Source organism: Vicia villosa, unplaced genomic scaffold, assembly GCF_029867415.1.
Source record: "Vicia villosa cultivar HV-30 ecotype Madison, WI unplaced genomic scaffold, Vvil1.0 ctg.000078F_1_1_1, whole genome shotgun sequence".
NCBI classification, from domain to species: domain Eukaryota; kingdom Viridiplantae; phylum Streptophyta; class Magnoliopsida; order Fabales; family Fabaceae; genus Vicia; species Vicia villosa.
The window spans coordinates 94,475-106,330 of record NW_026705002.1 but is presented as its reverse complement, the minus strand read 5'-3'; the positions used below and the strand labels follow the sequence as shown (position 1 = coordinate 106,330).

General features: G+C 34.2%; 1 protein-coding gene across 1 annotated transcript; it reads right to left on the bottom strand.

Moving 5' to 3' along the window:
* Positions 1-699: 699 nt before the first annotated feature.
* LOC131623789 (DNA-directed RNA polymerase 2, chloroplastic/mitochondrial-like) lies at positions 700-9,569 on the bottom strand. The gene is made up of 19 exons (XM_058894795.1): positions 8,166-9,569; positions 7,220-7,435; positions 6,987-7,117; positions 6,832-6,898; positions 5,841-5,899; positions 5,292-5,409; positions 5,091-5,204; positions 4,773-4,904; positions 4,272-4,688; positions 3,782-3,832; positions 3,156-3,226; positions 2,894-2,978; positions 2,523-2,675; positions 2,357-2,431; positions 2,132-2,221; positions 1,978-2,025; positions 1,714-1,828; positions 1,419-1,522; positions 700-1,328 (listed from the first exon to the last, which is right to left on the bottom strand). The coding sequence occupies exons 1-19, from the start codon at positions 9,315-9,317 to the stop codon at positions 1,218-1,220; spliced, it is 3,309 nt and encodes a 1,102-aa protein (XP_058750778.1). The 5' UTR covers positions 9,318-9,569; the 3' UTR covers positions 700-1,217.
* Positions 9,570-11,856: the final 2,287 nt, after the last annotated feature.

Below are 11,856 nucleotides of genomic sequence, written 5' to 3'. Positions count from 1 at the left end.
AGATAACAGGCATGTGATTACCTTATGAAAATGTGATAGGTCTGAATTTTAAGACCATGTTATGAAAATAAGTAGAACGATGAGAACATAATGCAGACGAAATTAAACGCAGGGAATAAAAATTCCAAGTGTGCTACAGCGATAAAACAAAGAAGATGAGGTGAATCCCCGTGATGATTTTGGTGTGAACATACAGCCTTTGAAAACAAGTGAGTGAGAGGCTGAGATTCAATTAGTTTGTGAGCTTTGAGTGTTCGTTTGAGAATTTGTTATGGTTTGATGATGGTGATGATGAGTTGCGTGTTATTTATCTGCACCTTCACGTTAGCTAATTTTCTTTTTTATTTCAAATTTTCTTTTTTATTTTAAATGTTAATGCCACGTAAGTCAATTGGTCAAAATCTAGTCAGCATTTGAAGTAAAAGGGTGTGGTAAAACTTGCTTATAACTTTTATAAGGGGGCTTTCGTAAAAAAAAAACTTTAGGGGGGCAAAACCGAATCTCGCCCTAATGGCAGGGGGGTGAATTGCATTTAACCCTTTATTTTTATATACACCAAGTCTCCTACTCTGCGCACAATTGAATTGAAAAAGAATAATCATTCGAGACGGATAGAACAACAAGATGCAGCAAGACTCCTTCGGATTTTCTTTTAAAAAGAAACTGCTACATTTCATGAAACCTAATGGCAAAGAGGAATGTGAAAATAACTATTTTACTATAATTTATGTGCGTACACTAATTCAAAACATGTCCTATATTTACAAGAGAAAAGCCTGTATAGTGTAGAATTCTCTATAGCTAATTTGCATGGCGACTAACTAGAGAGTTGAATTTGGTAACATAATTGCTACTCAAACTGTGAAAAGTTTCCCAGATACTTAAAAATAAATAAATGAAAAACTAAAAAAAGAAATCTATTGTTCGCGCGGCAGCGATCGAAAATGCAAACTTCAACTTAGACTCTGCTTCTGAATCCAGATTGTTGCACACTTGCACCAGCTTCAATAGCCTCCAAGCAAATAATCATCTACACATCAAAAAGTATGAAGTTGTTTTCATCACTTTAGAGTCCTCTTCAAAAAAACCCTGCATGCCCTTGAAGATATATACAGCCACTGAAATAGCTTCTACAATGAATATTATGGAAGATATCGTCATCGCGCCGAGCACACAAACAGCTATTGTCAGTAAGGGCTAAAACACTGGATCCAATATCAGTTGAAAAAATATGCTGACTCTAAAACTTCTCTCAAATCAAGGTCTCCGCGTTCAGGTAAGGGTGGAAATGTTAAGAATGGGAAAGATTCTTGAAAGTTCTCCAATAACTGTTCACAAATTAAAAAACAGTAGATAAAAAATAAAGTAAAAAAAAAAAAAATCATTGTATATAACGAAAGAGCAATTAAACCACATACGTTTTCAAGAATCGGGGTCTCATAGAGTTCTACAAACTTCTCTCTCAGTATTCTGTTCATTTCATCAACGTCACACGCGTGCGTCCAATATGAATCATGAACCCCTGCAAGTATATATATAAATCAATCATTGATAATCATGTTACAAAAGGTTGTAGAATAGCAGCACTATAGCAAAGAAAATTTTGAATGATCCGCTATTTTTTGCGATTCATGATTGAGAAAACATGGTCTCCACCATCGCCTAGTAGTGTCTAAACACCAACACCAACAAAAGAACCTAAGAAGAAAATACCTGCAAAATTTAAGCCTTCCTTTTTGCAGGCAACTGCAGTCATCATCATATGAGAGCCATCGAGTGAGTGAACAAAATTTGGTGGAAATGCGGTTCTCTGCCGCTTGGCCAAGACCTGGAATATTTAAATATAAAATTTAGATCTGGAAAATACAATCAAATCATAGTACCAAAATGTTTTCCACTATAAACTGTGCTGAAGATGTTTGCAAATGTTTGATACTTTTACAATAATTTCTATATAGCCACAAATTTAACCATTACCTTATCTGTTTCTCGTTGCAATGTTAATATCTGAAGTGATGTTTTGATCTGCAACACATAACAATCATAATTTTTTTAACATATAGAAAGATTAAAAATCTCGAGAATTTGAGAGAAGTACTTGTGCATTCCAAGAAAATTTTGTTGGACTTACAGTATGTCTTCCTAGTTTACGGTAAGGTTGCACCACAGGAAGTCCAAGAGGAGTGGTCCAACACACTGGTTGATTTTCAGCGGCAATTACCTAGTACAATTGTCTTAGTCAAAATCATATCATAATACAATTAATTAACCCCTCTCCCCTCAAAAGATAAGCATGTTATAATCTTCCTTTCCATTTCTAAGTAGACATGTAAGTAAACGGAGCATTGTAACATACTTTTGCACAGTCGCTGAGCCAATTCATGATACTTCGTGCGCCTTGAAACATCTCCTCTAAGGCAGTTAAGGTCACCTGAAAAGGAAAATAAAATGAAAAAAAGAAAAAAAAAAAAACCTACATACTTAACATGGACAAAGTACTCAGCCATTTTAACCCCTCTAACCTTTGCAGCATAACAAGCAGCACCAAAAAGCTCTGAATTATCTGAAATAATATCTCTTTCTTTCAACCTCCTCTTTATCTGTTCCCGTGCTCCAATATAAGTGACACCGTAAACTGATGTCATCACTGTCTGCTTAACCAATTTTCTATCCACCTAGATAAAGTTTAATCAGCTCAAAATCAGTTTTGAGACGAGGAAGGATACCAAAAAAACAAGCATTTATTAGAATTGGCCAGTGAATAAAGTATTTTCATTCGGGTTTATGATTCCAAGTGAACTATAATTTATTCTTTCAAGTTTCAACAGCTGTAAGTCCCAATCTCTCCTTGTAAAAATAAGAACCAAATCACACCAAAGGAATAGCAGATAACCTGGTTAACCAAAATCCTTGCATGACGAGTATCAGGAAAAGTTGCTGGATCTAACTGAGCATCCCGTTGCATGATTTCTAATACCCTGCGTAAAATTGTTATTTTAAGATGAGTTGTTTCGTAGAAGATATCTACAGTTAAAGTCAATATCAATATCAGAATAACTATAGATAAATAATAAATCTCCTAAACTTTTTTTATGAAAAGGATTTTGGTAAAAAGAAAAACAAATGCATATGAAACAAGATACACAATTACTTACCTAGCTGCTATACCCGAGTAAACATCAGCCGGCTTCTCTCCTGCAACTAGATTGACAGCAGCGGCCCCTAACTAAATAAAACAAATAAATGCATAATTACTAAATAGACATCTCTCATCCGCAACATAGTTTTTATTCAAAAATAGAATAGAAGGCATCAAGAGTTAGTGTGATTCACAAGTTTGAGAAACTGAGTATTGACAAGATAATTTTCTCAATTGCTGCTCGATAGAGGCTCACGGCATTTGTAAGTTTGTAATTTCAAAATTGATATTTATTTCAAACTATTGTACTTATGTGTAAATATTATTTTTACATTTGGTGAATTCATAGTGAGGCAAGGAAAACTGAAACTTAGCTAGTAATTGAAATTCAAAACTGAAAACTAAATTTAGTTCATTTAAATTTCTAAATATAAAACCAAAAACCACCCCGAGTGAGGCCTAAAAGAGACAACAACATTCAGAGTGATATTCATTCCCTAACTTGGAAGCAACTAGAAACTCAGAAATTAAGAAAGTGATATTAATTCCTAAAGCATCGAGGGCCTAGGACTAAATAACTTGAAACTCAGAAATTAGGGAAAGGAAAGGAAACAGGGAAATTAAATTGACAAAGCCATTTACCTTGTCTCTTCCTAAAGCAGCATAATGTTGTAAGCCATTGCAAGAGCCATCCTATGACAAAAATAACAGAAGAACAAACAGTAAGTAGTTAATAAACATGATGATATGTTACAAACGGATATAATGATAACAATGAACCTGACAATGACAAATATGACATTATATGACTAATTGGTTTTGAATATCAGACAACAAAGAATCGCTGGAAGAGAATAAGCTAGTGACTTTTACACAAAGCATTGAGGGCATGACTCGTAAAGAAAAATGCTATTTAAACACTGAGACCTGTTTCTTCTATAATATTGTGGATTTGGTGAGAGTATGTGTTCATGTGTGGTGTCTTTTTCAGTAGAAGAACTCCACTGGTAGTTTCAACTCAATTCATATAAGGGATAGCTAAATCATAATCTCAAAAACTCAATTGACGCAAAATTATGAAACACCCTAGCATACGTTGATATGTCAAAGTTTATTCACATCATGAAAATACCTGATGTACTGGAATATGTGATATAAATGCCTCTGGTGAAGAACTTCTTAAAGCCTCAGTTAGAGTTATGCATGCGGCTAAGAACTGGAATGGATCTTCTGCATTCAACCACCACCGTTTCCCTTCCATAGGGTTATCAGCAGAATCAAATATCTCATCAAGATGACTTTCAACAAACGTTATGCGACCTTCATTAGATAGTTTATCAACACCGCCAGCATACAGATTTGCCGTGTGTATCTTCAGCCAGTGCAAACCAGACTTTCCAAGAGGACGTCCTTCTGCAAATTCCAATATTCCTCGACATACATCTGAACCAAGGTGGTTTAAGTGTGGATGCATGGGATATGCGCGGCCCCGAAAATCAACATTGTGTGGGTAGTAAAAACACTCTTCATCCCTCATTTTACGTGCTACCTACAACCATAAATATAAATGAATGGGCTGCTCGGAAAAAAATAGGACTTCAAGCTAATGCACATAATGGTCAAGGAAGCATACAGCAAGTTTAAGTTCTATGTCACAACGTTGTGAATATCTCTCCCTGTTCTCTTTCCTCACAGATTTGACCTTCCATTTCCATTTCTTTTTCTCTGCTTCATCGTCAGTTTCTGGCTCATTGGGTAAATCAAGCTGCAATATAAAGTTGAGCACCATTTCAAACCATAATCAACCATAAGTTTCTTGAATCACAAAATGCAAAATTAATGATTCCTAAATCTTGCATATTATTATTGACACACAAAGAAGTAAAATAAGCTAACAACCAAAAATATTTACAAAACAAATTGGAAAGAGCAAATGTATAGTCGAACTTACATCAGCGCGGTCCACCAAACCAGCAAGACGTCCTCCGTTAGCCCACATCTTGTCCACAACACCGAGCACCTTACCATTTATCCTCCATTTTGTATTCCCAAGAGTATCAAGAGCCTAACCCCAAGAGTTTTAGACGTACATATGAAAAGAATATAATATAACACAACCGAAAAATGCATGAAAATTATAATAAATTCAAACCTCAAATACAGGCTCTAGTTGCTTCCTAGGTGCTCTCTTAATAGCCTCACGCTGTTGCTTAACTCCATGTGTACGCATGACATAAGAGGGTAAAAACAAGTGCCCGCCTTTGTCATAACTGTGAAGATACGCCATACAGAAAATTGAGAACCCGAACCACATTATCTATTCACCCAAAAGAATAAAAACAGTAATATATATAAACATTTTGTAAACAATAGAACAGCCGATCAGAGATGACATGGATGACCGGGCCAGTTTTATAACACTAATCTATTTTGGTCCAATGTAGCACAAAATATTTATTGGACGTAGCTTAATGCCACCGCTAATTAGTGATTGTTAATCAAAAGTTGGCAAGAGGATGCCTTAAAGATAAGTTTATTCATCTAAAACCAAACCAGATTTTTTTCACACGATTTAACCACCTAGCCCCAATTTATATCAGAAGGTTAAAGAAAAGTGTAAATCATTTGTAATCATAAAACTAAAAAGCAGAAGGTTATAAGGCTAGAAAGACAGGACTAAAATGTGTTAAAGTTATCATACCCTATCCATTTGACTGGTGGAATCAACATAGGCATATAAGGTATGACCATATTTCTCGCCTGTTGAAAAAAAGAAGAAAACAAATCAAAAATTTGAAGAACCCGAGAATAGGAGATGTGACATTTAACATAAAATATATAAACAACGTAGGATGCATTTATATACATTCAGAGCTAATTGAAATTGAAATGAGCATTACATATAATGGTACTTTTAATACTCTAAAAAATATAAGCTAATAGCCCTCTTTAAATTGGTATCCTTCTATCAGAGATATGGAAAAAGACTAGAGAAAGAACAAGAGCAAGTTACTCCTTTATAGTACTAAAACTTCAGGTTGAAAGTGTGGCTGGACACCAACACGGTGACGGCACAAGATGTTTATATTCAACTATTACATGTTCTCAAGTTATTCCCGGAGCCATGTGTTGATTTCAGTCGTGTGTCCGACAGAGCATAATAACTCGGAGAAAGATCGTAATACAAAATTGTAGGATCGTAACCTCAATTCATAAATCATAACCAAATAACTCAAGATATAAGAATTCAAAAGATAAACAATTCAAAATAAGTTCAAATAAGAACAAATAAAGAGAGAACTTTTGCAATGACAACACAAAATTAATAGTTTTCGTTTCAATGTTGATTAAAAAATTATCATAGGACAAAAAAACAAGAGATGAAGAACAACATAAAACCCCAAAATTCAATCACTCAGCAACCCATGGGACAGAAAGTTATCCCATGGGAAAAGTACTAAACCAAAAAAACTTACATTTTTATTTCCAATCTAATTATTTGCATTAAAGCACAAGTCATGTCATATTATATATTATAATATTATGTTATTTATCTTTTTATAATATTACGCACTGCTGTAAATTAAAAATTATTAAACTTGCGCTCTCGAATTATTTTAGGATACTCTAATTGTGAACAATTCAATTTGTATTTCAACTAAAAAGAATAAAAGGCAATAGAATATACTTACAGTTCGCTCAAGTCCTTTAAGAATCATAGGGTCACATTCAATGACACCAAATTTTCTGCCTGATTTTCTAAGGAAATAAAATAAAACTCAGTAATAAAAAAATACTGCTGAAATATATATAATTTAAATCACAAGAGGCAGATATCAAAGCTCACGTTGCCTCTCTTGTCGTTCTAAATGAATGCAAAAATGCAGGACGGATATCAAGTGCACCATCCTCCATCTGATCTGATGGTGGTTGTATAAATGCTGTTTGCATCAAAAGTTCAACTAATCGGCTGGCCACCTGTGCAATTGGGAAGAGGATACCCTCTTGTTATTATTATTATTAGGAAACAAATAAATTGCAAAACAAACATTTTGACAGTGTAGAAGAGATTGTATAGACCTTTGTCCTCATAGCTACTCCCCACGGTTTTGTATCGTCGAGGTCCTTCACAATTCCTCTCACTGCAGCAAGCTTTTTCTTTTTCATCAAATCAATGACTTTTTTCCGCAGTTTCTCCCCTTCCTTGATATCTTCAGTGTTCTCAACTGCTTCATTTTTCTTGCCTTTACTACGTTTTTTCTTACTACTCTTTTCCAAGAACTTGTGTATTCTAACCTATGGTGTAACAACAATAATAAGCAGGATATAAGGTTACACTCATAGCAAGAAGTGGATTAGGATACTATATACATCTAATGCTATTTATACCAAAGTTAATTGTTCAGAATAAATGGACTTAAAATGAAGAATTTTTTGATGTTAGAAAATCCACTTCTTCAAGCTCTTCAAGCTTTAAAATTGCAGTATTATGTAGTCACTCGCAAATGTCGGTATGTGAACGTGGTTTGTAGAGAGGGAGAGGAAATACAGAACAGGATGCACTCCGCATTTTGGGATCATTTGCACAAAAATCCCACAAAAGCCTAGTCCCCATATCCATCCATATTTCATGATTCCCAGCTCCCACCCTCGGCCCCACTCAAATAAAGCTGACGGTTACCTATCAGGCAAGGAATTGTCATTGCTACCACCAAAACTCATTCTAAAATAATGATATAAAAAACTTAAAACAAAGGACACAATGAAAGCCATAAATGTGTTCAACATTATAGGTCACCATGTAGATCATTGCCTAGTCAAGAACTAACATCTCCTTTCCCTCAAAACCTCTTAAACTTCCTCGACACCCTAATGAGTTTTCTTAGGGTCTTCCTAGGTCTAAATAATATGAAACTGAATAATTTGCACAATTTCAATAAACATATATGTGATATTGATATTACTTGAAGGCCAACAAAACAAAACAAAACAAAACAAAACAAGAAATGCAATTTCCCATCCTCACCTCTTGCTCAATGGCATCACCTAAAATGCAGACAGCCTGGATAATCTTAGCAGTGCCAGCAACTCCTTTCTCAGTTCCTGACATCAACAACCCCATGATCTTATGCATCGTAATTACAGCCATCTTCTCGGGTGGCAACTGAACAAAGAAAGAGGAGTAAGCTGTCTTCCTCTTCCCGCTCCGGTACATCTCTTGCTCCTTCTCAATTACATCCTTTAGTGGCTCAAACCACCCAAGAAACAATGACTTCATATAAGGCAAATTAGGTGCCAACTTCTGTTGACACATATCAACCAATAACTCCTGATACTCCTTCGCAGCTTCTTGCCAAACTTCAGTCTCAATCTTCACTTGTCTTTTCCTTAATGCTTTGAATTTCCCTACTTTCATGCCATTTTTCAAATTCAACTCATTTTTCTCTTGTCTATTCCTCTCATCCGCCTGTCTTTTCTCTTCTCTCTTCATCTCATCCAACAACTCTTTAACTTCATCCACCGCAACACCAACTTCCACCGCATCGCCTTCCTCAGCATTGCCTTCCTCCACATAGTTTGAAGAAAAAATCGCCTCACTTTTCAACCTAAACTCAGCAATCTTCCTCTCCTCCTCTCTCTTCATCTCCTCCAACAGCTCTCTAATTTCAACATCAACCGAAACAGAATCTTCCTCCGCATCCGTCAAAGAAACCACCTCAGCAAAACTAGAATACCCTTCAAATTGAAAACCCAAATTATCAAAACCGCGCTCTTCCTCAACATCAGCCTCAGCAACACTAGAATAGCCCTTAGCATCAAACAGACACAGATAATTATTAGAACAACAACCACCCACAAAATTTTCATCTAACTGAAACCTAGTCCTATTCACATGCCCAGATTCATTTTTCTTTCCGGAACCATACATAACATCAGAATTAACAGGAAAAACCGAATTTTGACAAACAGTAACTGGTGGGCGGTGAACCCGAGCTCGAAACAACCCTTTACAAGCTTGTTTCCCAACGTTCCGCCACATGTTTGATGAAATGCCCAAACGAGTTTTTTTCACAAAATAACAACTTTGAGAAGGGATAATCAGAGAATCATATCTCCTATTGAAGGAATTAACGGTAGTAGTAGTAGTGAACATCAAATTGTGCGGAACAGTGACCATAGATGAAAATGGATAGAACAAAAAACGAAAAGAAAAGAAGAAAAAGGGGTAAGAGACACGAAATTCATAACATAGAAATGGAATTGAAACTTGGAATATATATAGTGGCGGCGATTTAGGAAGAAGAAAGGGTTCGGTTTATGAGATTGTGGAAGTTGAGGGAGGAAGTTGGCACGGTTATTGGATAGCGGTTACGGCTCAAAAACCCTCCTTCCCACATTGGGGTTTTAGGATAGAAGATAGAATCATAAAGGGAGTTTAAACCTTCTCTTAAATACTACTATACTATTTTTCTTAGATAGTGTTTTATTTGCGCCGCAATTGCAGAGACTATTCTTCGAAAAAGAAATTATAACAAGTGTTTGAAGAGATTATAATAATATGATATGATACCGAAAGAGGTTAACAAATAATCTTTTAAGAAATTTAATATTATCGCATTACTATGACTTATAATTTTGGTTCGGACAGAAGAGAGAAGAGATTGAAATTGTCTTATTTGATTATTATTTATTTTTTTCGAATGTTTTCATGAAACATATAAAGATTTAGTTGTTTATTATGATTGTATGATTGATGGAGATGTTTCATTTTTCTAATTAAATGTTGTTTGTGTAAACCAATAAGTTTCTCGTTTAAAATGGTTATGATAAATTAACCTTAATGTCTTCTTTGAATTTCCTTTGGGAGCCTCCTTGAATTTTGATGTGTGAGTTGTATGTTCGCTCATCGAGTTCGCTATATTCTTCAACTTTACTTCATGTTGAGGATTTGATGGTCGAGTATCCATTTGTCTATTGAATGTGTGAGTGATTCTATTATTCTTCATTGGTTTAGATTTGCGACACTCATCTAATTAGGCTTTATTTTTCCCTCAAATCTTTGGGTCATACTCATTTTTGGCTCAATAGTTAATCCTTTTTGCGTTGATTTTCAATCCTTTAACCTAAAACGATCAAAATGGAATAAAACGAGATTAATCTATATTTTCAAGACAATTTCTCAAATAAGCATGAATTAGAGGTTTTCTGCATTTTTTCGTGTGCAAGTAAGTTAATAAATATGTGAAATAATAGTGATAAGAAGTAGGGGTGTTCGTGGTGCGGTTTGGACGGTTTTAACGGGAAAAAATCATCTGAACCGCAAGAGAAAAAGTTGTGCGGTTTGGTTTGGTTCGGTTGGCTTTTAAAAAAACCGAAGCAAATCAAACTAATGTGGTTTGCTTTGGTTTGGTTCGGTTGATTCGTTTTTTTACAAATATTTTATTGAGCCATACACACATATAGATGACAACATAACTTTGTATTTAGACATTTATACACTATCAAATAACAACAAAACTCGTCATATTTTGACAACAACTTTCCATTTAATATGTAAAAATTAAATTAGACAAAAGTGGAATAATAAACATAAAATAATAGCATAAAACAATATAAAAATTATTATAATGAAATAACAAAATAGAAGAGACGAGAGATTAGTGAAGGTGAAAAAGAATAAACAAAAGAGTTGAGAGATTAGAGAAGAAGATGTGCGATAAAAACGAAACTGAAATAGAGAACATTTGCATAAAAATGAGAATGTGAAAAAGAAAGAATATAAGAGAGTAGAGATTATAGAAAAATGGAGAATATGTACGTGGCAAAGAAGACACGATAATATATGTTTGGTTAATGTCTCCAAGAGTTTCCACTAAACTAATTTTGATCTTTTTGCGAGATATGTCCATAAACCTTCTTACAATCAAACAAGAGGTTTTACATAGGTTGTTAATCTTCAAACCTAACATAGATTTTAACGGGTTAATCTCACGAACCAAATAGAGTTTTTACCAAGTTGAGTTCAGCAACCAAACAATTTTTTTCACAAGCTAAAGTCAACAATCAAATAGAAATTTTAACAAGATAATATGAAGAACCAAACAGAGCTTTTACCAAATTGAGCTTAAAAACCAAATAAATTTTTTATTAAGATGAGCTCATGAACAAAATAGGGTTTTTAAATGGTTAAGCTCACGATATAAATAACAAATCTTACAAAAATATTACATAAGAGAACATACTCTTTTGACTAAAAATACAATATTAGCCCATCACCAGTACAACAAAATTCTCACAATTATTTTTTACTCTCTCGGCACTAAGAAAACATTGGTGAAAGAATAGAAAAATTAGAAAAAGAGAGTATAAATTGAGAGAGAGAATCTCTTTATATAGGAAAAAAAATTGCTAAAAAAGGAACTAATCCATTTGTTTTTAATGTTCTGATCAATTAAGCCTAATTGTTGATCGATTAGTCAAGCCAAATATAAAAAGTTTTTTAATTACACCTTTATTAATTAACTAATGAAAGTCTTATTTAATTAATTGAACTGTTACAAATATGTTAATCGGTTAACTCTAACCTGGTAATCAATTAGCTAGTATAAAAAGCATTTCTAATTGATTAAACAATCCTCAATCAATTAAGTACGCATATAAAAAGTTTTTCCGGTGTTTTTGTAAAATAAGAGAGGCTTTAAAAGATATTTGAATGT

Bases quoted from the DNA above. Each gene is read 5' to 3' on its own strand.
- LOC131623789 (XM_058894795.1), bottom strand. From the start codon at position 9,317: ATGGTCACTGTTCCGCACAATTTGATGTTCACTACTACTACTACCGTT. The intron at 5,205-5,291 runs GTTTGAATTTAT...TCTTGGGGTTAG, and splicing joins AACTAGAGCCTGTATTTGAG to GCTCTTGATACTCTTGGGAA. The intron at 1,329-1,418 runs GTATGTGGTTTA...ATTTGTGAACAG, and splicing joins AGACCCCGATTCTTGAAAAC to TTATTGGAGAACTTTCAAGA.